Here is a 27,311-nt window from a genome sequence, read left to right as displayed (position 1 = left end):
AGTGAGAAGGAGAGGAGGCATGGAGAGAGTGAGAGGCAGAAAGTGTGAGATAAAGTGCGAGGAGGAGAAACAAATCCAGAAATTCATCGTCCATCTAGCTATCTATCCAGCGCTAATGTGACTCTGTTTTTTGGTGTACACATTAAACATACAGAAGGGAGATGAATAGCAGAGGAACCAGCAGAAAGACAAACATAACAAAGGTGAAGTATCTCAGAAACATGTAGACATACGGAAAAGAGCTTCTCTTCTGTTTACAACAAATCCCTTTAACTAAATCTGGTCAGTGCGAGAGACATTTTTTGACAAAAGTCCAATTAAGTCCTCAGATGCAGACCTAAATAACATTGTTAGCACACACAGACAGATTCGCTTCAGCTTGAAGGCTGTGGGCCTCCTTCTCTCTGTTGTGTCTAACTCTGTTTGCTCTGTGCTGACAATGTGAAAAAAACACACAATGGAAAAAGTGCAAAAAATCACAAAACAGATAATAGGAAAACAAGGAAATTAGTGAAGAAACTGTGACTATGAAACAAGAGCAGACTACAATGACAGGATGAGTTCCTGATCTTTGACTGTGATCATGTCTGTCATTAACCACAGTCCATCAGGACCCTGTCCATTCGCTGGACAGCTGGCTGACTCTGAAAGTCAAACAGGTGTGACATGTTTCTCAGACTAGAAAATGGCAATTACACTAGTGAATGATGACATGCTGGATTGCAGTAAAAATGCCAGAGAGAGGCAGAAGGCAAAATATCATAGTTATATGATAAATACGCTCATATGTGAGTGACAAAGCCTACGATGACATAAACAAAGTAGACGGTCATGTGAATTAGTCATCCATACATAGACTGTAATGAAAAGATGGATGAAGCTGGGCAAACACCGTCAGTCTGTCTAGTAGCCCACAGGAGGCAAGTCCCTGCTTACTTGATGAATTTGTGGGCTCTGGCTTCAGATGTTACTGAGTTCAGCGTCAGGTACATGATCTAAAATATGGGCATTGTTACGAGTTAGAAAGCGCTCCAAATTACTATGCAAATAAGATTTTAGTGTCATAAATGTTTTTGTGTTCAGTTAAACTCATGTCTCTCGGCTCTGTGGATCACTGATATCAATCTCAGACAGCTGTCATAATTAGTTTGGAAGGGGATGAGTCCAATAAAATGAAAACTACTTAAGAAGGATGTTCCACATCATTAAGCATGCCACAGGTTTCAACTAATATGTTAAAGTAAAAGGGTCTGTGCTGCAGATATGTGTTGAATAGTGTAATACCTTGGAAGAGGTCTGAAAACATTAGGTATTATATGAAAACTTAAGCGTGATCATTGTACTGTAAAGAAACTTGTGGCTGAGTCAGAGCACAGACGGGTTCGTGCAGACTAAGGCATAGAGATGAAGGTTTCTGCCAGACAAATTCATCAGATTCAGAGAACAGCTGCTAAAATGCCATTACAAAGCAGCAAGCAGGTATTTGAAGCTGCTGGTAGCATCGAAAACCTCAAGCTGTAGGATGCTGCAGAGGCTTGCAGTTGTGCATAAACCTACCAATTTCCCACCACCTAACCAATACTAACAAGCAGGAATGGTTCCAGTAGGAAATACATCAAGAGTAATTTTCAAGCAGTCTTATTTACTGAGGAATGCTGTGCATCCCTGGATGGTCCTGATGGATGGATGGATGACCATTTTTAGTTCGTTACAACCAATAAAATGTTTTGAAATTCAGTGCATTTTGAGGGTTTTTTTTTTATTTGTGCAAAACCACAGCTATCATTGGGAGGTTTGTTCAATAAAATTTGAATTGTGCTCTAACAGTTGATGACTTGAAAAGTATACTGACTGTCATTTGAGTTGAATATATAGGAAAGTCAGCAACAAATATCCTTTGCATAATAATTTGAAAAGCAGTGTATATCAGGCTTGCTCATCACATCTGTTTTCAAACCACCAAGATGGCCATTAGTGTTGGATATACCGTACTATGTGACTGACAGTATGTGACTGTGCAGTAACCCTCGGTGCCACAGTCAGCTCCACCCCATGTTTGTGATTTCTGGTTTCAATAATGGTGACAGGAAACTACTTAGCATGAGGCTTAAAAACAGGACTTCACTAAAAAATGGGTGTTATAACTGTGGTTATGTCCATCTTTAATATACAGTCTATAGGACTATCCCTTTTTAACCATGAGTTCAGTATATTTGGACAGAAGGTTGGAGTGCTTAATTATCAGTTAAAACTTGCAACACTTGTGAGTTTGATTAGCAAGCTCTAACAATGGACTGAATGAGTTCATTACACAAACTCAATTACTTTTTAGTACTAAATGACTTACAAATAAAATTCTTGAATTTAACTCATTGACAATGGAGCAAAGACTTCTTGGACAGGATATTAGGACATTACTTCACAGCAAGCCACATCATTTGTCATGTAATTGCATTGAAAATGCTCCAAAAGGCACCAGCGCTACAGAAACAGATATATATAAAGAATCACTTGCCAGTCTGATCAGAAATTCTTAAAAGATTTGCTGATTTTTTTCTTCCAGTGTTGCAGAATTCTCCCATGTATTTCACTTCAGGATCCTTTGAGTGCCATGTCTTTCTCTTATATTGCCTCTGCTTCTGCTTCAAGCCTCAGTTGAGGATCTGTATTTTCAGGAAGTGTTGCTTTGGCATCATTTTAGAGCCACAAAAGTTGCTGATTGTGCAGAGCAGCTATTCCCAAGAGCGCTGTGGCTCACTTAGAAACCAGATAATCCTATGGGGCAAGCCCAATTTTAAATCTTCACTCCAATCAAAATACAAGAGAAAGTGATGCATTATTACTTGAACATTTTCTGACAACACAGGGCAGTTGGCTAACTGCTAACACTACCCAGTCATATGCAAACTGTCAAGGCCAATGCTTGACCACCTTGCCAGTGAGACACAAATTTCAATGCAAGATCAGTAAATTTAAGTCCTGCAAGATGGTTTTAGTGGGCAGGGATTTGGTTGGGGTAGATGGATGTGTCTAAGAAAGACTGAACCTAAAAACTCCTTCCTCATTTATACTTAAAAACAGTTATCATGCACTTTTATTTGCTTTTATTTAGTACTTTTTGCCTTTAATTGCATAAAGTAAAAATAAAGATCTGACTACATAGCTCCGACCTGAAGAACTGCAGAATTTCCTGCATGTGGTCCCTGTCTAAAAAAAAAAGCAAGCTTGAAAAGAGTATTACAGCCACCCATGAGAGGATCAGTGAAGAGGAGTACAGATCTGGAACCGAGTTACTGCACCCACCTGCAGCTCAGTGTTGGAAAGACTGGAGCTGCCATCCTCTGTCGCCATCCAGCATGAGGAGGTGGAGACTGCAGACTCGGATGCTCTCATCCGTCAGTGTGTGCGCTCAGCTGTTCCACATGTTGGTTGCAAGTGGTGCACCATTTTTCCTTATACTGTTCTGTCAGGTGTCAAAGCTGCTCCCAGAGGATTCACAGAGTCTCTGATATCAGACCGCGGGAGCTTTCAAACTTGAACAATCTGGAGAGTTTGTTTCCACAGCACTGCTCTGGCTAATCGCTGCTCACTTTCCACGACCTTTGCAGTGAAGAGGCGGATGAGATGAATGTCAGCTTGAAGGCTACCCACAGAACTAAATGACAACAAGCCAGCAAACGCAATTTTGAGTTCAATACTGAAGAGTCCTTGTAGTCAAGAAAAGTTAAACTCACACGGCTCCTATATTCATAATTCTTCTAGGTACCTCTGTAGTTCCACTACTTAAAACACTTGTTTTAATCCTTAATCATCCTAAACACAAGAATCAAGTTGCCACGCTTTACTGCACTGCAGTTACCTAGCAACACCCATTCACAAAATGCCATATATGGCATAATGCAGCAGAGAGAGACTGAGTATACTCTAAGATTCAGAAAACCAGGCAGAGTGAAAGGACATTAAAGAGATGTGGCTTTTTGGAGGGTAAATAACAAACAAGGAAATAAGCAGTTCTACATGTGAGAGGTTAAAGCTGGCGTTTGTGGATGCTCTGCAGGCTGCAGAGCACTGATTCTTGCAAGCACATCTAATCTGCACAGCACGCCACATGTCGTTCAACCTTCTTTCTTGCAAACTGTCACAGTCAGTCAATGTAAGCCCTATTGCTTCTCTGGAATGCTACACTATACGACTGTACGACACCACAAACTATTTTCTGCTTCTCCTGCCTGTCCTGTAATCCCGTGTATTCCCCCGTCTCCTCCGTCTCTCTCCACTGTTAGTGAGTCGTTCAGCCTGCTGGTCAGCCAGCCAATCAATTAGTCATCTCAGTGGGAACAGACTAAAACTTGGTCTCATCCCACACGTAATACCTAACAGATCTTAAGGCTTACAATAGAGACAGAAATGGGCACTGTGCACAAGGCAGCAAAGAAAAAAAACTGTGATTGATAAAACAGTGTTTCCATAGAAACCTAGGATATTTCATATTGACAGTAAGAAGACATTGCTTTTTTTTCCTCCTCTCTCTGCTCTAATCAATTTCTGTTGTATTCTTAGATCATTTTGGCATCAGACCCCCTGATTGTGTTGTCCTTATCATGCAGATCCTGTGTGTAATCATTTCGGTCCTGATTAAATGTCTTTAAATGAACAAATTAAGCATTTCCTGAGACTGCAGTGAGATGATCCTGGGTGCTACTGTTGCAAGATTTGTTGCTACATTCAAGGATTTTTCTGACATTTTTCAAATAAATAAATGTACCTTCCACTTCATAGAGAGGTTGTAAAATGTTGGCTTTCTAAGTATTTTATTGAATACTGCTGCATGTGTAATGTGTCATATTATGGGTAGGTTTCTTTCTAATGGGGTCAAAAAGGAAATACCAAAAATGTAAATTATTGAACATTACGGTGAAAACGTCAGCCTCCAGGAAATTAACATAAGTCACTTTTATCTTCTTGAAAATTCACGCGTACACGACTGTGTGAGTGTGTGCGTACATGTGTGTGCGTGTGAGGCACTGCAGATTGGAGTTGTTACTCTCCATGAATCACATTGCATTAAGACTTCTCATCACCTATTCATAAGCCTGTGAGATAAAGAGCGCTTGAGAAATTCACCTGCAAGGACCATCATACTGTTGATGAGTGTGTGCCATGTACTTTTTACAGTTTGCAGAACAGCAGTTGTCTGTGGGTAGTTTGTGGTTTTTTATGTAAGACGGTAATTACTTACTGACTTGCTTCCACAAACTAAGAAAATGTGTTATTTGTAGAACAAAGCAGAGCATTCTTGAACTGTTGCTTTGTAAAACCATAAACCACAGAAAAATGCGCAGAAATGGTTTAAAGATCTGTTTGTAATACCTTTGGTAAGTCTCCCCTTCCATTATTAAAATTTGCTTTATGCACCACAATTTGGTTCCTGCAAAAAGCAGAGATATAGACCTGGTCATTTCAGGTTCAGTCATGGACTAGCCTTCCAAAGTGTAGTCAAGTGAGGGACAAATGCAGATTTACAGGTGTGGGGCCAAGGCAGACCTCTTCTTATCATATGTTTGCTTTAGAATTTGAGTGACAGCAATGTATGTAGTATTATTAGCAGTATTAGATATCTGTTTGTGTTTAGCAGTACGGAATATATATTATCTATGGGGCATAACATTTTTAAGAAGGGACTAGATTTGTCTCCGGCTGCTGGAGACTTCTGCCTGTGCTTGGGCTTAGTCCTAGAAATGATGCATCTGACCCAGATATCCTCAATTACAATTTCTCTGAAATCCAAACCTCACAATGTCACCCAAAGTCTCTTTTTTTTCTTTTCATTTTTTCAGTGAATTTGGTTAAATATCTCCCTTCTGGCTCACACTGTATTTGTGTTGCTTGGCAACATTAACTTAGCGACTGTCTTAACAGGAAGCAACTGTGGAGGCTTCAGCGATTTAATGACCCAAGTCTTCTCGCTGGCTCTGCGCGAGGCTGTTCGTTCACAGCATGGCATCCTGCTACCTGCAGGGTCCCATCACATGCTCATATTGTCTCTCTGGGATGCAGTTATGTGTTTGCATGTTGAACAAACTCATTTTCTCAAGTTGCTTATGAATATGGTTCTAATAGCACAATTAGCTTAATGGTTATCCATTGAGGCGCACATGTTTATATCACTACATTTACCAAGACTATTATTACCCGCAATCCTAATCTCAGCCATCATAAATTATGTTAAAAAAACAAATAGTATGCTTTGCTTACCATGAATCTAAACCTGCACCGTAACTGATTTTTACTCATTTAAGCAGTATTGTGATGTGGACATATAATAAGATAAGACCGTAATGTTACTTTGTAACTGAAAAACAGTACTCATACCGTAATACTATACATTTAAAATACAATAATAATATTGTAAATGACAAAAAGTAACAATGTGGAAAATGAAAACATTAATAAGTAGTAAAGGTATAAATGAAAATACAGGTCTATAGGCCTGGTGAATAAGAAAATGTAACCATGATGTAAATGAAAATGCAGTAATAATGCTGCGAGCAGTTTAACAGTAAATTCCCGGCTTCCAGTTGCCAGGAATTTACTGTCATATTTAGAGCACCCACTGTCACCTTGACTCAAAACTGTGACTTTAAAGTAGATAACTAGTACTCTCAAGGTTTGAAACACAAACTGATCCTTATAAAGATGTAACAGTCCACAGTTTTGTAGATATGACCCAGCGCTGCAATAAGAAATCCATGTCCACTTTGTGTAATTCATTAGAGCCAGAGCTTGGACACCACTGATAAATCTACTGTATCAACAGAGCTGGGAATCCTGCCATTGTGTTATTATGGGCACTATTGTGTTATTTGTGGATAGCACTCTTAGAATAAACTCAAGGTGTTTAAGGAGCTGCAATCTGGTGCCAAAAATAGGCAAGCTCTCTAAATGTACAGCTTTGTGATCTATGTTTATAGCAGATGCGTGCGTGGCTTTCTAAACCAGGGTGGCCCAAAATAACCCCTGTGGGCAAAATCAGCTGAATCCAAAGTGCCTGAAATAGGACCTGTGTGCAAGAATTGGCTCTCATAGACTGAGTTTGGCCCACCAAAGTATTACACTGGGTGCAAAATGCAGCATCTCTCATTTATTTTCTTTAAAACTGACATTTCCTCTGAGTTATTTGAAAGCAAGCTTTCCGTAACCTTTCCAAATAACCCTTTGTGAAAACTTGAGTCTAAAATGACTTTTAAATGTTACAGTAAAAATATATATCCAGAGATGCCACTTCAGGTTTTTGACTACAATGTTTTATCTTTTACAGTTTTAAAACATTTTGTCTCCAACTGAAGGATGCTCTTCTTGTATTTGCAAACTACAGAGAAGTTCATGCACTCTTTTTTTTTTCTCCTGTTTTAGAAAGTCGGGCTGACATAAAGTAAAAATAAACTGTTAACAAGACGAATTATATAAATGGATGCCTATAGGAAGGACTTCCTTGTATGAAGTATCTGAAGTTAAGTGGTTTATTTATCCACCTTTTGGCTGGAACTGCTTGACTAGCTTAGCCGCCAGTCTGTGACCATCTGGTAACCACCGGAAAAATGTGTATTCCCTGACTGGATGGTCAGCAGTTGCTGAAGGTTGCTGGCACTCACTGTGAAACTGATTGCTAGATCTCCATGCATGCACGCCTGGCGACTCCTCTAGTAACCCTAGTAACAGTGACCCCAGGTTACTAGGGACTCACAGGTTGCTAGGGAAAAGTGTACGTTTTGAAATGTGTTGGTTGCAGCAGTAATTTCCCCATGACCGAAGCAATGAGAAGGACATTTCTGATGCATCTCTTTGTGACTGATTTCACTTGGTTAAAGCCAGCAACTACTACCAAATGGTGGGGAATCCCAATTTTCCTCTAGTGACCGGAGGTTGCCAGAAGGCCGCCAGCTGGTCTATAGGCCTGTGTGACTGTGTGAGGTCTTAACTGGACACTATATACATCCAAAAGTCTTGATAATGTCGTCTTTTATGATCCAGCATGCAGACTGTCAAGATCTACCCCCATTTGTGTGATTGATGTCATTCATCCTCAGGTTTTTGCCTCAGTAGGCCAATTTGTTTTCTTGTGGCCACCATAAACTCTAACATCCTCAACATGGTGCCACATACTTACTGGACGTAGCCTCCTCTAACTTCTCTGTTTTACTGCACATTATTATTCTTCACAGCAAGGAAGGAAGGAAGGAAGGAAGTATTAAGGAAGTGCTCACATCTGTCCCTTTGTGTTAAAACACAGGGACAGATGTGAGGTTAAAGAGATACTTGATACCCAGCTGATGAGCACACGCCTTGAACAACTTTGGGTGCTTTTAAAACCCTTCTCACCTTGTTTTGCAGAGATGGTCAGCATAGCACATTTGAGATATTATTGCTGTCTGGCAGCTAATCAGTATGATCTTGATGTTCCTATTGACAACTGGACTTTAAGCAGTGATCTTCACTCCTCTCCAGCGCTCCCATTCGCTATAAAGAAATGGAGCTTGTGTCTCCATCTTTCTAGTCTCTTTTGTCTGGAGCAAGTATTAACGTAATTTTTTTAAAAGGGAAAAACCCCCAAATCATTTCCAGGATGGAACAGCTCACAATGATCACAAGCAATAACTGAAAAAAAGAAATAAAAAAGAAACACGCAGATGAAATAAATGGAAAAATATGAAAATGAATAGAAGCAACTGCAGTAGGCTGCACATACTGTACAGTCAGTGCATGTACACATTTTGCATTATCCATTTTTCATCTGGAGCTTTTTTAGTTTGCTTTGTTCATTTGCTTTTGTAATTGGTTATGTATCCATATCTGATTTTTTTATAGAGTAAAGAAATTTTAGAGTTGTTATATCATTTTATAGATGTAGAAATTTAAAATTAAACCGTACCCAGTAAGGTCTGATTGATTGCCTCCATTTCTGTTTTTATTATATTTGTCTAATCTATTTGAACTGTTATCAATTTCAGATTATGCAGTGATTCAGATGTGACCCCAGATGTGGTTCCAGATGTGAAACAAGGCTATTAGAGGAACACTTGTAGTAGTGATGCATTTAGGTTCTGACAGTCAATAGGCCAAAAACTGACCGTTGCTTATCTCTGTGTTTTAAAGGCAATGGAAAGCTAGTGTGTTAAGCTTTTACCTTGAGAAGCAAACATACGAGAGATACTGTATATCTCATGCAACATTTGTGGGGAAGACTGCTGACTTGACAGTTGCCATGACAAACTTTAACACCCTCCTCCCTTCTGAGAGTAAGCCACAGGAGGTCATTCCTGCAAAGGCTGGCTGTTTGCAGAGTGCTGTATGGAAGCATATTGCTGGAATGTTGATGGGAACAGCGTCCTGGTAGTAACAGGTGCTCAAGCAACAAAGATAACCAAAGCTTTGAGAGTATTGTCAAGGAAAGTCAATTGAAGAACTTGGGAGAGCTTCAGAAGGAGTGGACTGAGGCCTGGGGGGCCACAACAAACGTGGGGCCTCAGGAAAGGTGCTACTGTACAACGGTCAGATTCCTGATATCAAGCCAGGCCTGAGTCACAAACACCGTCAGAAGCATTTATCTGGGAAAAAGCACAAGAACAGGATTGTTACTCAGTGGTTCAAAGTCATTTATTCACATAAAACTAAATTTTATATTTCATTTGGAAATTGAAAATGGGAAACTTCATTGGAAATGAATGTCTAAGAGTACGGACCAAGCGTGGAGAGGCATAGACTCCAAGGTGTTTAAGGTCCAGTGTGAAGGTTCAGGGGCCTGTGATGTTTTGGGGTTCTGGTTTTGGTGGTGGTTGGTCCAAAGCTACCCAGCTACTGGGAGATTTTAGTGCACTTCATGCTTCCATCTGCTGACAAAACGTTATGGAGGTGACGATTTTGCTTTTCCAGCAGGACGTAACACCTCCCCACAGCACCAACATTACGACCAAAGGGTTTGCTGACCATGATATTACTATCAGCAGACAGATATTGCCCTCGAGTGACCTCGACCTAAAAGAAATGAGTTGAAGGTGGCTATCAAAGCAGTCTGGGCTTAAATAACACCTCCACATTGCCACAAGATGATCACCTCTATGCCACCATGCACCGATATAGTAATTCATGGTAAAGTACTGCATTTATAAACAAAAGTACTTTTCTGCTGTATGTGTGTGACTTTCATGAGCTATAAGCCATAGTCATCAAAAGGAAACATGGTAAATATTTTACAATGTTTCACTTGTAAGGAGTATATAATACCTCAAAGTTGACCATGTTGTATTAAATAATGGAGAATAAAAATAACATTTTCACATTATTTTTATTTCTTCAGCTGCACGAGTACATAATCAGTGCCTTGAGTCTCAAAAGAGGAGCTGCTCACCATCCTTTCAGCAGTAGACTGTACTGTGTTTTTAAAATGTTTTTCCATTTGTGCTGTCATCCGTGTTCTAAAAGTAGACTTCTTTATTGTAGGATGTCCTCTTTTGAAAACAAAATTATCTAAAAAGCCTCTATATTTGGTGTCTGTTGTTGCCAGGCAACAAAACGCAGTCCCAGCTGAATTTTTTTTTTTTAGACCCTGAACATTTTAAGCTATTTAACCAAATACTTAAAGGACTGACATGGAGTTAAAGTGGATGTGTAATGGGAAAGGAAAAAAGAAGGGCTAGAGAGAGGAAGATGACTAGCTGAGTGACAGGGTGACGGGCTGGCCGGCTTCCTGGTTTCTCGCAGACTGTTGTCAAACTCAGTCGATCTTGGAGAATCCCAGTGCTGCCATCTGGGTTTAACGGGAGCTTCATCCTGGCACTGCCTACTGGTACAGATGGCATAAGGATACTATGTCACTGTTACAGTAGACTTGAGTACAATAGAATAGAGCAGAGCTGCAAAGTCACAGGTCAGTTTAAGTCTTCACAGGGAGCCACGAGATTTACTGTATCTATATCTAATTTTTCCAGGGGCCAACATAATTACTCTAATTGTACTACTCTAATGGTACTTGTTATCATGTTGTCATGACCTCCCACACAAGCAGTCCAGACCTGCAATATAATTTATTTCACACAGTGTTTAAATTGATCGAAAACACATCCTGACTGTCGCTGCTGTTTTGGAAAGAAACTCTTAGCATTCGGATGATTGGGAAGAAGTATACTGAAATGCTATTAAAACATTCTAACACCCAATATCTAATCTTATTTATTTTACAGCATTAAAATGGGTCTAATCTGTTGTATTTGATTATCGAATCCTATTTTATTCATGGATTTGACTTCCTGTAGGGCAGATCTGCAGGTATGAGTGCTCTTCTGCAGTAACACACATAACTCACTCACACAGTTGCACACCTAAAGCTGCCTACTGCGAATGAACTGTGTGATGCTGGCCTCTGAGCAGCCTCACTGATGCCGTTGTGGGCAGTAGAAATAAGGCAGGGACAGCTGCTGTCACCCTCCTTAGGCTAATTTGTCCTGATGTTCCTGCCACAGTCCTGCTTCTCAGATCTCAAACCAGTGCCTCTCTGTGTGGAATGATTTGCAGAAATGTAAAGTGTTGATTTAATCGAGGATTTTGGAAAATGACGATGCTCATCTTTGCTAATCCGCATGAAATGTGCAGCTGAGGTGTAAAACTGCAGGCAACAGATTACACTTCAGAGTGAAACTCTGAGCTGAGACACAGACGTACGTACAGGAAGTTTAGCTATTACTTCACTGCCAACCTGTTTGCACTTGTGTTGCCAAGACTGAAGAAAGTGGGCATTTCTGTAAAGTGGATTTAAGCTCTGCTGAGTGAAATTGAAATAAACAAATAGTATTGAATTGGCTCGTGCTGCCTGTGAATGAACTGATTAGACTTAGAAGCCTCAAAACAGCAGCCCACTCAGATGACTACTGAATGTAAGCAGCAGTTTGCACCACACTGAGCTCTGGGTAAGGCTGCTCACTTAGCATCCATCATGTCCTCCACAATGCCAGCAGGGTCCCCGGCTGCTTCCACCACTGCATCACATGTGTGGCTCGTCTTTGATGTTTGTGTGTCTTGTGTCATGCCACTATAGGCCAGTCAGTGTGGAGACAGGCATCATTACCAACAGTTGTGCTGTGAAATTAAATAACGAGCAAGCAAGACTAGGTTAAGATTCAATGACAACGTGGCACCTTTGCCTTTCAGATTCAGGTTTCACTTTGGATGCTAAAATGATGGTCAGGAGGAGGAGGGACACATTTATCACAGAGGCCAAAGATTAGTGTGTGTTTAGCAGGGTGGGGTCAGATACTGATATTGCTGGTGACTTGTCATATGTAATTTAAAGAAAAAGAGATGCTTGTTTGGAATGCAAATAGTTACAGTATAAAGCACAGTGGATAAGCCATTTATAAATATAAGGACTGATGGATTACTCTCTGTTCATATTAACTTCAATAAAGGGCTTTATTGGTTTATCATTCTCTAATATGCCATCAAATCCAGTTATAAATACTACAAGTTCGTGATTAGTGGATTTTAGTCCAGGCTTATTTGCAGGACCTTAAGTTAATAATTGTTAATAAGAATCTTTTAACAACGTGGCAACTCATAATTGGTTCAAAATGACTTGTAGCGGAACTATAGGGTTAAAAGATAATTTATTAATAGTTAATAAGACATTATTACATCATATCATCCGTTAAAAGACATTGCCGTATAAGAGCGTGGCGTTTGTTTAAAATAAACCTTTTCATTGAATATTATCTCTAATCGAAACCGGGCTATTTTTGCGCACCAAAATAGAAAAAAAAAATCTCATAGGAAAAGATGGAGGCAGCATGGCAACAGTCTCAGAGACAAGCTCGGCTTCACGTGCACGCGCACCTGCACAATGAGATAAAAGACGACTTCTCCTCTTTGCTCTCACAAACTCTCACCCGTGCGCGATTACCGCACACAGGCGCGCACATCCACGCGTCCTCGTTCCATCTTCATCCATCTTTCCTCCCCCTCCTCTCTCTTTCGCTCTCTGTCTCTCTTTCTCTCTCTCTCTACGAGGGACGTATGGGAGGGGACGCTCGTGCTGAATGTGTTTTTTCCTGCAGCATGCTTTACGGTACCGGAGAAGAAGAAGGAGAAGCACGCCGCTCCCCTCCGTTGGTCACGGAATCGTTTGGTGTTGTGACATTGCGCGCCTGCTTCTTATTTTCTAAATGGACCGAAGGGGATGTGACTGAAAGCAGTGTGTAGTCTGCGCGTGTGTAACCGACTTGGATTTAAACCTGACCCTGAGATGAATCACACTGCCCCGGTTGATGCGCTCATCTCCTCCGTCTTCTGGCTTCGGGGGTACTAAAGATGCGGCTGATAGCGCGGGTACCTGTCCTGGTTTCACACCGGTTCGGTTTATCCCGGTAGACTGATCCCGTCCGGTGCTGCGGTTTCCAAAGGGGCGAGCTGAGTGATTTTTTTTTCTTTTTTAACCGGATCCGTCACCAGCAGCCTGCCAGATGGATAACTACTCTACTTTACAACGTAAGGCGACAGTGACAGACACATACCTGCTGCCGTAGCCCATTTCATGTTAAGTCTGTGCTAATGATGGAGTTCCCTTAATGAATAACCACATTAATCTGGGGTTAGCAAAGACTGCAGCTGAAGTCTGATTTTACTGGATAAAAACCAGAAAAAATAACTTAAATAAATATTAAAATATCCTGTAAATGTCCACAGGAGGGACATTTGATGGTTTTCCCTCATGTTTTGTCACGACCATACATTTTTCTTGGGCTGATATCACGTGACAACTTGAATGGCATTTTACAGAATTTGGTGAGCTTTGCTACTGAGCATCCGAACAGTGGCACTGTACACCGTAGTTAATAATTTGGCGCTTAAATGTACACACAAATTAAGCCCCTTCATCCTTTCATAGACACCCCCCACCCAGGGCCTTTGAAGCTCCGAGATGAGCTAATGAAACAACCATGACTGCAGGATCAGGGAGAGGTGGGGTGTGTGGGGGGATAATATATGATGCAGTGTCACATACCCTCTTGTCTTGACATGTAGCCCCCAGCCCTGTTGCCATTATAACGTCATGCTTTCATATAATGCACCACATTCACACCTGTTAAATCCACCACCTTGAGGTATGCTGTGCTTATTAGACTATCTGCACCATTATTTAGCTGTATCGGTTTGTCATGCTTGTTATGAGCCTGTAATGACAAAGGCTTATTAACCATCTGCCTAAATGGTTTATGGCTGCAGTTATGCACCTGTAGAAGGTTATGGCTTTTTATTAACTGGATCATAATTTTTACAGATACAAGCTCTAATTTGTTGTCCATGTTTCTTCTGTGTGTGTATGTATGTGACTTACAGGGCTGCAAACCAACAAAAAGGGCCTGTTTTCCTTTTTAAAATCAAAGAGAATATTTAATTCCAGTCTCAACTGCAACATATTTTAAAGCTCCTCTGTCTTTGTTGCTCCTAAGACGGTTCTATTTATACACTCTTTTTCGACAGGGCTTTGAAGTCGCTGCTCATTTTGGTGTCATTTTGCAAAAAAAAAACTATTATGTGTTCAGCGCTGGTTTCTTTCTTTGGGCACACTGATCACAACAGCTTACATGCTGCATGTGTAATTCTCCAGACATAGAGAGTGATCTGCCACATCTTCAGGATACATGAGATATAGAATACCATGTAGATTTTTTAGGGACTATAAAGGGATTTTTGAGAGGTTGTCAGGTAGAAATGTGTACCAGTAATGGAATCTAATCAAGTACCTTATAGCCATGGATTGTATTTAACGCCTGTATGTTGAAGATTACTTTTCAAACAAAACGTTCACTGAGACTTTTGAACACAAACCACCGGACTGATCAATAATTTTCAAGGGAACAATTCACAGGACTCAGTTACTGACAGATGGTTGTAAAACTGATATTTTCTTCAAATAATAATAAAAACCTGACCTTGCAAACACTTCATAAAGTAGTTCACAGCAGTTGATCTGTTATAATAAAACTCACACATTGATGAATCTCTGGTAATCACATGTATAACCCCTTCTTGCATTTGAATCTTTGCGTTAAGTGCACATTGCTGCTCACACATTTCCTAAATTATCTCATGAATAGATAACAGAACACTTGGAGTAGTTTTCACTGTTTCCCTCTTTGTGGAATTTGTTTTCTCCTTTGAATGATGATCTGCCAGCTGTTAGCAACAGCTAGATTAGTCCAGTATTTAGCAGCTGCCACAGCTTGGTCGATATTGTTTCACCTTGTGAGTCTGTATCTGTTGAAAATATGGTCCTGGCTACATCTACTATAGCAGGAACTACCATTTTGAGTACTTCTGCAGGTGTTTATGTGCCTATCTGTGGACAGGGTTTTTCAAGAATTGGTGTCATAACCCTACAAGATGCCGTCGTGATACTCTACAAGTAAGCATCAGTCATGAAAATCAAGTTGGTTGCAGTTTGACCCGTGGGTAATGATTATTTTAAGAATGCACAGTGTGATACCAATGCAAGATGGTCAATAGTCAGCAACTTAATAAGTGGATCTTTTGATTATTGCTTGGTTTCTATAGAGTAATATTTTCAATTAAAATGGCCAAACATTATCCAATTCCACCTTCTCAGTGTGAGAATTTGCTGCTTTTCATCATCTTATTGAAACAGCTTTTTGGTTTTTAGACTATTGCTTGGGCAAATCTGTGTTTTTATGCCTGTCTGTTACAGCTGAGCAAAAGAATAATCTGTCAGTTGTCGAAATAAATAGCCATCTCATTTATACTGAAAACCCTAATTATTTATTAATATACTTTATGGTTGGTACTTAATCCCTTGTCTTTGGCATTTGGTGGTTCCCGTTTATGAGAAATACTAAAGACAGAAGAAGGTTTTTACATATGAGCACTTAGTGATGGTGAAATAAATAATATTCAGGTAACTGCAATCTTGTCATCATCAGTTTTCCGTATTACTTACATTTAAACCCATCTATAGATGTACTCATTTTGTCAGTCTAAATTAAGCATGCCTAGTACCGAGGCTTCAGATCTAAGAAATGATAAATGCATTAACATTTCCTCTTCAAAGTGAAAACTCGCATACAGATAAAGAAGGATGAGTGGCTCAGTCTTCTACTGCTGCTCCACTTTAGCTCTGACAGGACACTGCTGTTCCTTGCTGCTACTGCTGCTGCTGATGATGCTGCTGGTTGCCTAGTGACTGTATCCATGGAACCGGCTCCCATCGTCATGGTGATGGGCCAAGGGAGAGAGACCCAGTGAGGGAAGGGGGACAGAGATACCAGTACATCTGCAGTGTGTGCTACAATGATGAGGATGAATTGTAATATCATGAAGGATGATGATGATGAAGACTGTAATTCTCTGATTGCGATATACTGGTGTTTTCAGATGTAGTGATACCACTGAAAAGCATGGAGAGGCTAGTTTAAAACAGAGAAAATGGTCATGTGGTTGCCAAAATATGAAAAATATGTCAAGACAGTGGTTAAATGTAAAAGCCGTACTGCTATCCATGGATGGTTGGATCGATGGGTCGATGGTCTATAATAGCGCTGCAATAATTATCAGAGCTTAATTAGCAAGATTAACCTCAAACTATGTTCATAATATATTTATTAAGGTAATTTCATAAACAATCATGTTATGGCTAGCTGGCTGAGCACACATGTTTGCTAGTATTGTTGAAAGGAATGTTTTGTTGTACATTTTTACTTTGTTCCATTAAATTATTTACAGGTGGCTACAGCAATACTGTTTGATATAGATCTAACAGTATCATTGTAATATAATTTACATTGGGTGGTGGAGGATATTTGCCAAGCTAGCCATTGAGATGAGATATAATTTTTCTAGTGCTAAGATTAGCAAGCAAGATACGTTTATCTATGTAGCTGTAACTTAACTACACAGCACAAATCCACTGTTATCCACTTAAGACTTTATTTTGCTTTGTAAGGTAGTTTGCGGTTCATCTGTATTAGCAGTGATGCTAGCATTAGCTAATATTAGCTAGAAGATAAAATGTCTTTTAAAAACAAGCAATACCACCATGTATCTAATGCCCTGCTTATGTCAGCCGTAGCTTTACCTGATAGCCAACTTCCTGAAGCTCAGACAGGCTTTGTTAGATAAAACTGGCTACCCTTCTGAGTTATGCTAGTTAACTTTAGCCTAGCTGCTAAGGTGGCTAATGGAGCCCAATCGATTTATTGGCAGATCAATACCATCTGATTAACTATTTGCTGATCTATGTGTATGAATTAATAACGGTCAAAAAGTGAAAAAAGGGCACTCTAGAACTTCCCCTGTTGGCAACATGTATTTGGAATGCCACAAACAGGACAACCAGCTGATCCGAACAGTCAGACCGAGTGTAAACAAGTAAATAAAGAACTCCATATAACAAATGTCAGGGAAATACCTATGTTTTGTGTGTCCAAAACAAAACATATACTGAAATACCAGAGTTTTAAATCACCTAATATCAGACTGTATCACTATTGGCCTTAAAAATCCTAAATTGGTCAGGCTCTAGCAGATAATTTGCTTGATACCTATAGGCAGTATACAAGATACATTCTGTGTCTGAAAAGTGAAGCCAGCTTAGGCGAGACTTACACCAGCGCTCTTTTTAAATGCTGTGATTGCAAAAAGCCTTTGGGTCCTATAGAAGTGTGTGGCAAGTCAGCCCTTGCATCTGACCTCAGTAAATACTTTTGTGATAAGTTTAAGGGCTCAGTGACTTGTTTTGTGTTATAGTAAATAATAAATAAAATTCATTTTGTAAATTGAGTCAGAAAGATTTCACAGTAAGAGTCGCCGCTCATACATTAAGTTTGGTTTCAGTGTGCCAAGATGGTGGACGTTGACACTTTCATTGTGTTGATCAAAGCTTCAAAGATAAGTAAATACATTTTGAAAGCACAACAACAATATCTCTTCCCAAAAAGCTTTACCTGGTTACTTAATAATGACACTCGCCAACATTTCACCCTGCAGAAGGAACCATCCATGTGTGCATGACGAGAGTATGCCCGTGATGGTGTAGCATGTTGGAGACATTAATAGCATCCCCTTTGGCTGAGCTAGTGGAGTACTTGCACTTCCTATGTTTGACAGGTGTAGTTTGTTTGAAGGAAAATATTTCCTACCTAAAAGTGCTGACAACAAGGTTTGGGTAAATTTAATCAAGAGAAAACCAGAGTCTAAAACTGGGCAACTAAAATCAACCCTGGTCAAGAAATGGAATGTTTTAACAAGTATCAGAAAACATTTTTTTCTTTTTTCATGTAAGTGTTCATGTAAGATTTTTGGATGGCATGTGGCTTAAGCAGCCATGTGTAAGCCTAAAAGACAAACGAGACCATTTTTTTCTGTGCTTCTTAAAACCATATTAGCTTATACTAGGAAACCCTTGCAGGATTTTAGAGGAGCTCAGAGGAGCAGAGCGAGGAGTAGAGTAGAAGGGGGAGGGAGGAGGAAGAGACAGAAACATTATCCTCTTCGTCACGGCACGTACTGTACTGTAGGTTCACACAGGCTGTATGAGTCTGTTCCAAACTGGTCTCACAGAGGATAAATTTATCTCAGTCTTGTTGTTCATTTCTCTGGTTTAATGTGATTTCAGTTTGTTTTTTTTTTAAATGTGAGTACAGATTTGTTCAGGGAGCATCCGTTCTGTCCCTTCTCTAGTCTCCGTGGCAGTGTTGCCATGGTTGCATCATTCACATTGTTCTCTTGAGGGTGACATAATAATTTGGCTCGAGTTAGAGATTGTGGCTCCTTCACAGTATAACAGGGACATTACATTTGCTGTTAACATTAGTATTTTTTTTCCCACTGGAGTTCCTCTTCATTAGTTTTTTTTTTTTTTAAATTGAACACTAAAGAATTGACCAAAACAATTCCTTGAAAATATTTATCCTGGTTCAAGCTTCTTAAATGCAACAATTTATTTTTTTAATGTCACTGGAAATTGAATGTCTTTGGATTTTGACTGTTATGTAGATAAAACAAGACATTTGCAAAGGAAACTTGTACATTTTTTACAATAAATTTCAGACTATAGACCAAATAACTGGTCATGTCATCTAATATGAGGTGAGTTATCAATACGTTGTCTTGTACTTATCACAGGTACACTGCCATATAAGTTGTTTTATACATGTCAGAGCTACAGAGCAGAGCTACTCTAACTCAGCTGTTGCAACAGGCCAGGGACAGAGTTTGAATTGAGCAGAGTCAAGCTGTGTCTTCACGGTGAGTTGCTAGTTTGGCAAATATCATTGCTAGAAAGTATCCAGTGTTTCAAACTAAGTAATACACAACAAATCGGACACACACTGTGTTATTTCTGCTGTGCTGCGCAAGCATGTTACAGGAAGCACGACCAGATCCCTGCTGTAATCGTCCTTATTATTAAGCCTCCGTGGCTGCTGAAATAATATTCCAAACTGCAGAATGCCTGTTGTAGCAGTGTCATACGTGTCCTCGGGCTTCACTTTAAGATCCACAGCTGCGGTGCACCAGGAAGCATCTTTTTTTGGAAACACTGACAGGGCAGGTCGAAGAGCTTCTGGTATTTCTTTGTCACAACCGTAGTCTCCCCTGATCTAATGTGACAGCTACAAGAACACTAAAGAAGATGACCTGTCATTGACAAAGAGGAAGTCAGGCCAAGAAGTCTGTTCTGAGATAATGGATCTTTTCAGGGGTGCGGAAAGTAGGACAGTGGTGGAGTGGTGCAGGCACACAGGTGCCACAGCACAGTTCTACAAAGACAAGGAACGGCTTTTTAGATGAGGACACAATGGTAGTGGGGTATTGAGTGGAAATGAACAGGTAAAGAAACCCCACCATAGGTAACCGTGCAGTTGCTAAACAACCTGGCAGGCTGGCAGCAAGCTGATTCACACGTTACAGTACGCACAGTGTGTGTAAGCGTGGATAATGGAAGTGTGGAAGTCTTTCACACTTGACCAGTATGTCACTCTGTACAACCTGCTGTGTTTGTGTGTGTACCTGTGTTTGTGTGTGTGCAGTTTTATTTTACTCCATGTTGATGGGATGATGGGAAATGCCTTCATAGTAAAACAGTTTTTTTTACGAGTTCCTCAAATTTCCACGCCTTTAGAAGCTAGAGAGATGACAAGATTTTATGTGAATCTACAACTTGGTGTGAAAAATACGATTTTAAACTGAGGAAAAATCCATCAGTAACCTGTAATGGAAAATGTTAAAAATCCTTATTAGCAGCAGTGTAACTAGCGGTACTTAAAGCTGAGAATCTGTAGTCAGCTTTGGACTAATTTTTTTGGTCTTAACTAAACACAAGTGGTCTGTATAGTATATAGTGTTTGGTCACTGGAAAATATGTTAAAGTTAACGCTCATTAAGCACCAGCACAGAATTGCAACCCAAACACTTTGCAGAGCCTCTCATGCTTTCCACGTTAGAAAGCAGGTGATGATCTCCTTTACAAAGATCTGCAGAGCTCGTGAACTTCCTTTGCTGATAAAACAGCAGTAGCATGGCTGATAAACTGGATTTTATTTTTTCCAAATTGGATGTTTAGCTCAGATGAGAGCATCAACATTCATTTCCACAGTCACACGGATACAAAACTGGTGTAAAATCACCAGTCAAATGTGATTTAAAAAGTGCTTTTAAAAAAGTGCCAGAAAAAGAAGAGAAAAGGTTCAAATCCTTCTGCTATGAATGCACACAATTTATAACATCGTGGCTTTGTTCGGTCCAGTACCAGTTCTGCTCCTCCCATGAGGGCACTTAAGAAACACCATACTATTTCACCTTATGAATACAGGAAATGTCAGCCTGAGTGAATTAATGGCTACGATGTTTCCTGTTTAATTGCCTCTTCGGGGGCAGCAGCAGGACAGCTGCCTTCTATTGCATTTCAGAATTCTCTCATAGATTTCTATTTGGGATCCTTTGAGTCGCTTCCTTTTTGTACCTCCAGTATCTCTCTCTGGTCATACATCATTACCTTAAATTAATAGTAGCTGGCTTATTCTAACTCCCAGTCCGCTGTTCAGTCTCTCAGTACTAGGTCTGACAAATTAGGTCACTGAAAAATATAAAATCACAAACTTTTTCTTGTTTTGTTAAAAAGTCCAAATTTATTCAAAAACAGCTGGTAGGCCATCCACCCGAGTACAAGAGACTAAATTAGGGAGGAATAGTTGAAGATGATGGAAGCAGGTTGGGTGAATGAGCGAGTATTGGTTTGTCGGTTTGGTCCTGGTTTTAATAGAGTGCATAGAAAGCACTTTGCATCTTAGCTGTCAGCTAATCTATTGTAGATTATATGAAAAGTGAGTACTTATGTACTTACTTATGGTAAGGATGACATTTTTAGCTCTTCCAAAACATGTGCCAAGTCTCAAGTGATGTAGTAATTGCTGGAGAGGACAGTGTATTGTGTGGGTACCTCCCAAGAGACTGAGGGATGAGGCAGGTCTTTTTGACCTTGTGCTGGTTTGTCCACGTGTTGCCATAGGCAACCCAGTCTCCTCTTAATGGGGCAAGAGCTCTGCCAGGGCAACTTTTAGAATGCCACTTTGTTTGAATTTGAGTACAAAACAGACCGAGAGCGACCCTAAGGCCTCTATCATAGTCTTTAAAATCCTTTCATCTGTTTCAGACTCGCAACATTTAACATGGAGGCAATTTGAACCCACCGAGTCTTTTAGTGATGGCTGTTTCTGTTTAGCAAAAATAAACGCAGCCAAGATGAAAATAAAAGCAGAACACAATCTGACACGGGTACGGTGGAAAATCCATAACTGCAATTATTTTGTAATTAGAGGTAGTAGCATCTTTAACTGTCTGCATTACTCCGGCGTAATTGGAAAACAATTTGTGAAAAAGTCTCCGGAGAAAGTTTTGGAAAGCAGCAGAACAGAGTGCAGACAGACAAATGGGCAGGAAGGAGGATGGACGGGCGATGGAGTAATCTCTCTAAGTCGACAGCATCTGTCTGCTGTCCCGCTCTGTCTGTCTCAGCTCAGCTGTCATGGCTATCAGACAGGAAGAGACTGAGAGATGGCTTGTCTCGGTGTTCGCTTGGGTTTGGCGCACTTAGGCATTTTATCATTTCCATAGGACAGCTGTTTCTCTGTAACCACCACCTCTCCATGTTTGTATGTTTAGGAGGCAACTGACGTTTTTCTTTTTCATTTTAGATCAAGTACCAGTTCCATTTCACACCAGTCTTTAGCAAATTCTACTCTTTGGGGACTATTTTGAGCTACAGGTTAGGTGCATTCATGAATAGCAGAGCAGTGTATGTTGGATCGATTCAATGTTCGTTCGCATATAAGGTAATAGAGGAACTGGAGGAATAGAAGAGTTTTTGGAGAGGAGCGCTCAGAAATAAAGATTTGGCAATGCCGTCAGTACTCAAGAGGTTTAATTTTCTTTGTTGACAATCAAAGAATAAAAGGAATCCCTGAAGTTTAATATATAACATGTGTTCAAGAGCAACTTTTATTTTGTTGGTTTCACTGTAATTGATGGTATAGTTCTCTGGCCACATTTACACTACAAATCATACGTACAAGGATCAGATGCCGAAGTGGTGCCATAGCTTGATGCCACTTCCTTTAAGACTGAGAGGAAGTTTTTTCCACCTTATATTCATTGATGAATTCTAAAATGCTTTACAGCCACAAGCTCAGAAGGATAATAAAATACAATGTTGGTTATTTCTGCAGTAGCGGATGAAGTAGTCTGATTAGATTGTAGGAATACTAGCAATGCCGTAGTTTACTCTATTAATGTATCACGAGTTAAAATCATCAAAACTCAATATTAAGGTTAGACTAATATACATATTGGATTATTATTACTATTAATTCTTAATACATTAATATCGCACTTTGATGTTGCTGCTGGTAAATGTAGGAAGTATTTTAGTTACTTTATAACTAATTATTATTCTCTTGCTCAGTTTGCTCATTTACAAAGAAATGAACAGTCTCGAATTTTTATGGTAGTTTTATTTTAAAAAAACAAAAAAAAACCCACAAATTACATAAATGGTATGTTCTGGGTCACTGTCATGCTTGAAGGCCCCATGACTCATCTTTAGGGTTCTGGCTGAGAGAAGGAAGTTCCTATCCAGAATTTTACAGTACATGACCCTGTCCATGGGTCCCTCAGTGCAGTGAAGTGGTGAAGTCATCTTGCTACCCTTAGGAAACAGGAAACAATCCCAAAGCATAATGTTTCCACCTCCGTGCTTGACTGTTATGATTGGTGTTGTTTGGATCATACTCAGCATTTCTATTCCTCCAAATATCGCCATATTTGGTCAAGTTGATGCCAACAAGCTTGAATATGGTTTTATGTGACCACAACACTTTACATGGAAAACTTAAGACGGGCCTTTAAATGTGCCTCCTTAGGTAGAGGGACATTGCTGGTGCTGCAAGATTGGCGCTGGTGCTGCCCATTACAACATAGTGTGTTATCAATTATCTTGGTGACTGTGGTCCCAATGGCCTTCAGATCATTAACAGGCTCCTCCCATGCAGTTTTGGGCTGATCTACCACCTTTCTCATAATCGTATCCATGAGGTACGATGTTACATGGTCGTTTTATATTTCTTTCACCAACATCTTCTCACCAAGCGTCTTGCTGATGGTTGTGTAGCCCATTCCAGCCTCGTGCACGTCTACAGTCTTGTCCTTGATGACAGCTCTCTGGTCTTGCCCATGGTGGTCCAGAGGATGGAATGGACGAAATTGATTCTGTGAACAGCCGTCCTTCATACACATAACGAGTTAAGATTATAAGTACCTGTAACTGATTGATTGAGTGATTGATTGGTTGACTGACTGATTGTAATCTATGTGCTCCATGGGAACAAGGCCAATCTGTGAGAGCAAGAATGGCGGCTGACTTTTAGAGGATCAAATACTTATTTCACTCAATGACATGCAAATCAATTCATAGCTTTTATGTTATGTGTTTTTATTCTGGGTTTTCTGTCTCTATCTATTAAAATGAAGCTATCATAAAAGTGAGAGGTTCTTTGTTTCTTTGCAAGTGAGCAAACTTAGAAACTCAGCAGGAGCTCAGATAATTGTTTCTTGATTATATTTTGCATCATAACTCTGAATCGCAAACTGTTCAGAAACTTGGAATATAAATGTACTGAATTAAAAGTACAAGTTTTTCAGTTTCCAATGCAATTGATTAGATATGCACTTTATACACTAGCAGAAAGGACTTTGAAATCACAGTTATGTAAACACACTGACCGCGGTACACATTTTTCTCAAAATTGTATTTGATTGTTTTAAAGCAGTTTTAATTTATTTATTTTTTATCTTGGAGTGGACGCGCGATTTCTCTCTAGCTTTGCATGTAAACATTACGAGCAAAACACCTCTTTTTTTTTTAAATTACAAACACACAAGCATGTCTGACACTAATTACTGCAGTATCATTATTGCAGAAATTACTGCCTTATTTTCTCTTAGCAAGCTGTATTTTAAAAACTCATTATTTAACAGTTTTGCCCATTAATGAGCTCATCTCCCAGATGAAGTGTGGTACAGTTGTTTTGTTTGACAGCAATTATTCTTTACATTTGAACAATGTCCTCAGAGTCACTGTAAGCACTGATATGTGGAGAATGTTAATAGACTGCTCCACTCCACGTGATTGAGGGGAGACTGCACTTTACCAGCAATTTAGCCATCCGTGTGATTATATGTGTGTGTGTATCAGTGTATGTGTGTGATAGAGAGAGGGAACTGCTGACTGTGAATTTTCACGTCACGTCACCATTTGATTTCCTGTTCAGAAAATCTTTCATGTTGACCATTTTCACTATTAAAACAACTGCAGTGATGGCATTTATCCTCGTTTGATCTTGAGCGGTTGATCAAAGGACTGATTGTTCAATTAGAATTGAGTTTTGTCTGAAACAGTGTACAGATCTGCTGTGTGAACAACTCGACCTGTATTCTTTGAGAAAAAAGCAAAGGAGTCAAGAGTGGCAAATGTTGCCATTTTGGAGTTTCTGGCATGACAACTACAAATGACTTGTGGTCACTCTCATCAAACCTTACTTTGGCTGTGTCATGGGCAGAGCAAGGAGCCACACTAAGCTGGTCATCATGTGCTGCACAACACAAGAGCCACTCACACTGAGCAACAGCTAGCATTAGCTTTCCTGCCCCTTCTTATGTGACTTACAAGTGTCTCCGCAAACATTTACCAGGTAAACGTGCTGTCGTGTGACATTGAGGGTCAGCTGCAGCCCTTTAAAAAGCAAACATTGCCAAGGTTAGTTAAGATGCCGATGCGGTCCTTATTATCAAGGCCCCAGTCACACAAGCGTAGAGATCTCCCAGCCACCATCTGGCAACCACCCGTCGCAAACAGAGAAATGCGTGTTCCCTGACCAGTTGCAGTGTGGCTGGTGAACGTTTTTGGTGGTTGTGCTCCAAACAGAAAACTTGACCTCTAAATTTGACCTTGATGTCAAGGTTACTGAGATTCGAACTTGTCTAAGAGATTTATCAGTTTATCTGTGGTATCAATTCATCTCCTAGGTCGTCTCGATCTGTGTCCGCGCCACCTGCCCACCCGGCAATATGACAACAATACCCCATCAGTCTTTTACAGCTGAGGGTAAAAACTAATCTTGGGTGTTCACTACATAGATTTCTTCCTTCATCCTCTCTCTCTTCATGTTGACTGTCTCTTTATCTCTGTAAAGCACAGATTACATTAGGACATGTGGCTCACAGGAAGTCCCAGACTTCTTGTGGGGTCTATAGGTTTGCTTTATAACAATTTCAGCAGGATTTCAGCTCTTTATTACTTCATACTCTTCGTTCTAATTACATTCAGAGCAAAGATTTTAGATGGTGACGGGAAATCTTGCTGCCTCTCATATGGTGACAGGACAGGCTTTGAAAACAGCACAAAAGCATCCATAAGGAGCACCATATGGGAAATAAGACATTAAAACAGCTCAAACTGCAGGAAAGTCAAGATTTCCCACATGCCAGCTATCCAGCTGACTGCCCCCCAAACTGCACAGGAAACAACAACCGACCCAGCAGCAGACGCAATCAATTCAGGAGTAAAATTTGAGCCAAATCTGCACAGTGTCTGCCAAGATTTACAAAGTAACATAAAAATGATGATGTGAAATGAAACTTTTTCATGAATAAAAAGTGCTTACAATTACTTTATATGTTTGCGCAGAAATATGTGGACGTGTTACTTCCTTTAATCGGCCGGCCTTCTGATCCTGATGCATTAGATATATGAAAGGGTGGGGAGTGACGAACAAATACAGAGTGTGTTTCTGGCAGTGACGTGTCATTCCTTTTATTATCCACAAACAACTTAAGTGTGAATGCTTCGAGTTAAAGTAAAAAAAAAATACTGCAGCAACAAAAAGTGTCGCTTCACTCCTCCTTAGTTTATTTATGAAACGCTGCTCTACAACAGTGATGCATTATTTGTGCGAATGTGCTTTCCGAGCTCTGCGAATCGTGACGGTGAGGTTTGATGGGCTCGCGTACGTGGGAGTGAAGCGCCTCGACCTTGACTGTCTGGCCTGAATTTGCCTTGTGATGCCCACATCGCCACAGCAGCGGCACCGCGTTTAAGCGTTTTCTGCAGCAACTTTGTGTCGTGACTCGTGGGCTTAACATCAGCGTGTTCTCACAGAACTTGCTTCCCGCTCTCACTGTCCTCCTCTTGTCTCTTTCTGTCCAGACAGAGAAGGTGTCTGCATTTATTCTGCTGTGCAACAGGCTGTGCTAAAGGACTACATACCCTCAGTCAGACACTTTATTAGGTACAGGTTTTTATTACTGGGTTAGACTCTCTTTTTCCTTGAGGACTGCCTTAATTCTTTGAGGTGTAGATTCAAGAAGGTGCCTGAAACTTTCCTCAGAGATATTTAGTTCATACTGACATGGACATGGTTAGCTGCATGTCCTTTTGAATACCGTAAACGTAAACCTTTGAGATGATTTTAGGTTTGTGACATGGCATGTTACCCTGCTGGAAGTAGTCATGAGAAGATCCGTGCACTGAATCCTTGATCCTTGAGCATGAATCCTTAGAAATAAGTCACAGAATTATTTTTTTTTGTGAGCATCAACACTGCTACTACTCTGATATCACTTCTCTTTGTGGATTTACCCAAGTGAACATAATATAAGCAGATGTTTCACCAGCTGTATGTATGATTTCTAACAGTAGA

The 27,311-nt window shown here is 40.1% G+C and overlaps 1 protein-coding gene across 2 annotated transcripts in view; it reads left to right on the top strand.

Annotated features, from left to right (window-relative positions):
• The window catches only part of lrrc7 (leucine rich repeat containing 7), a 138,643-nt gene that overhangs the window by 38,120 nt on the left and 73,212 nt on the right, over positions 1–27,311 (top strand). Inside the window, exon 1 of one of the 2 annotated variants that reach the window (XM_063500598.1) lies at positions 13,074–13,533. The exons of the other annotated variant lie outside the window; for it this stretch is intronic. Coding sequence (XP_063356668.1) covers positions 13,509–13,533 — 25 coding nt within the window. The 5' untranslated portion in view covers positions 13,074–13,508. Of the gene's footprint in view, positions 1–13,073; positions 13,534–27,311 lie in introns of those variants that run through there. 2 annotated transcript variants of the gene reach the window in all.

Source organism: Pelmatolapia mariae, linkage group LG17 (assembly GCF_036321145.2).
Source record: "Pelmatolapia mariae isolate MD_Pm_ZW linkage group LG17, Pm_UMD_F_2, whole genome shotgun sequence".
Lineage (NCBI taxonomy): Eukaryota > Metazoa > Chordata > Actinopteri > Cichliformes > Cichlidae > Pelmatolapia > Pelmatolapia mariae.
Note: the sequence above shows the minus strand (reverse complement) of the source record. Positions and strands in the feature narration are given on the sequence as shown.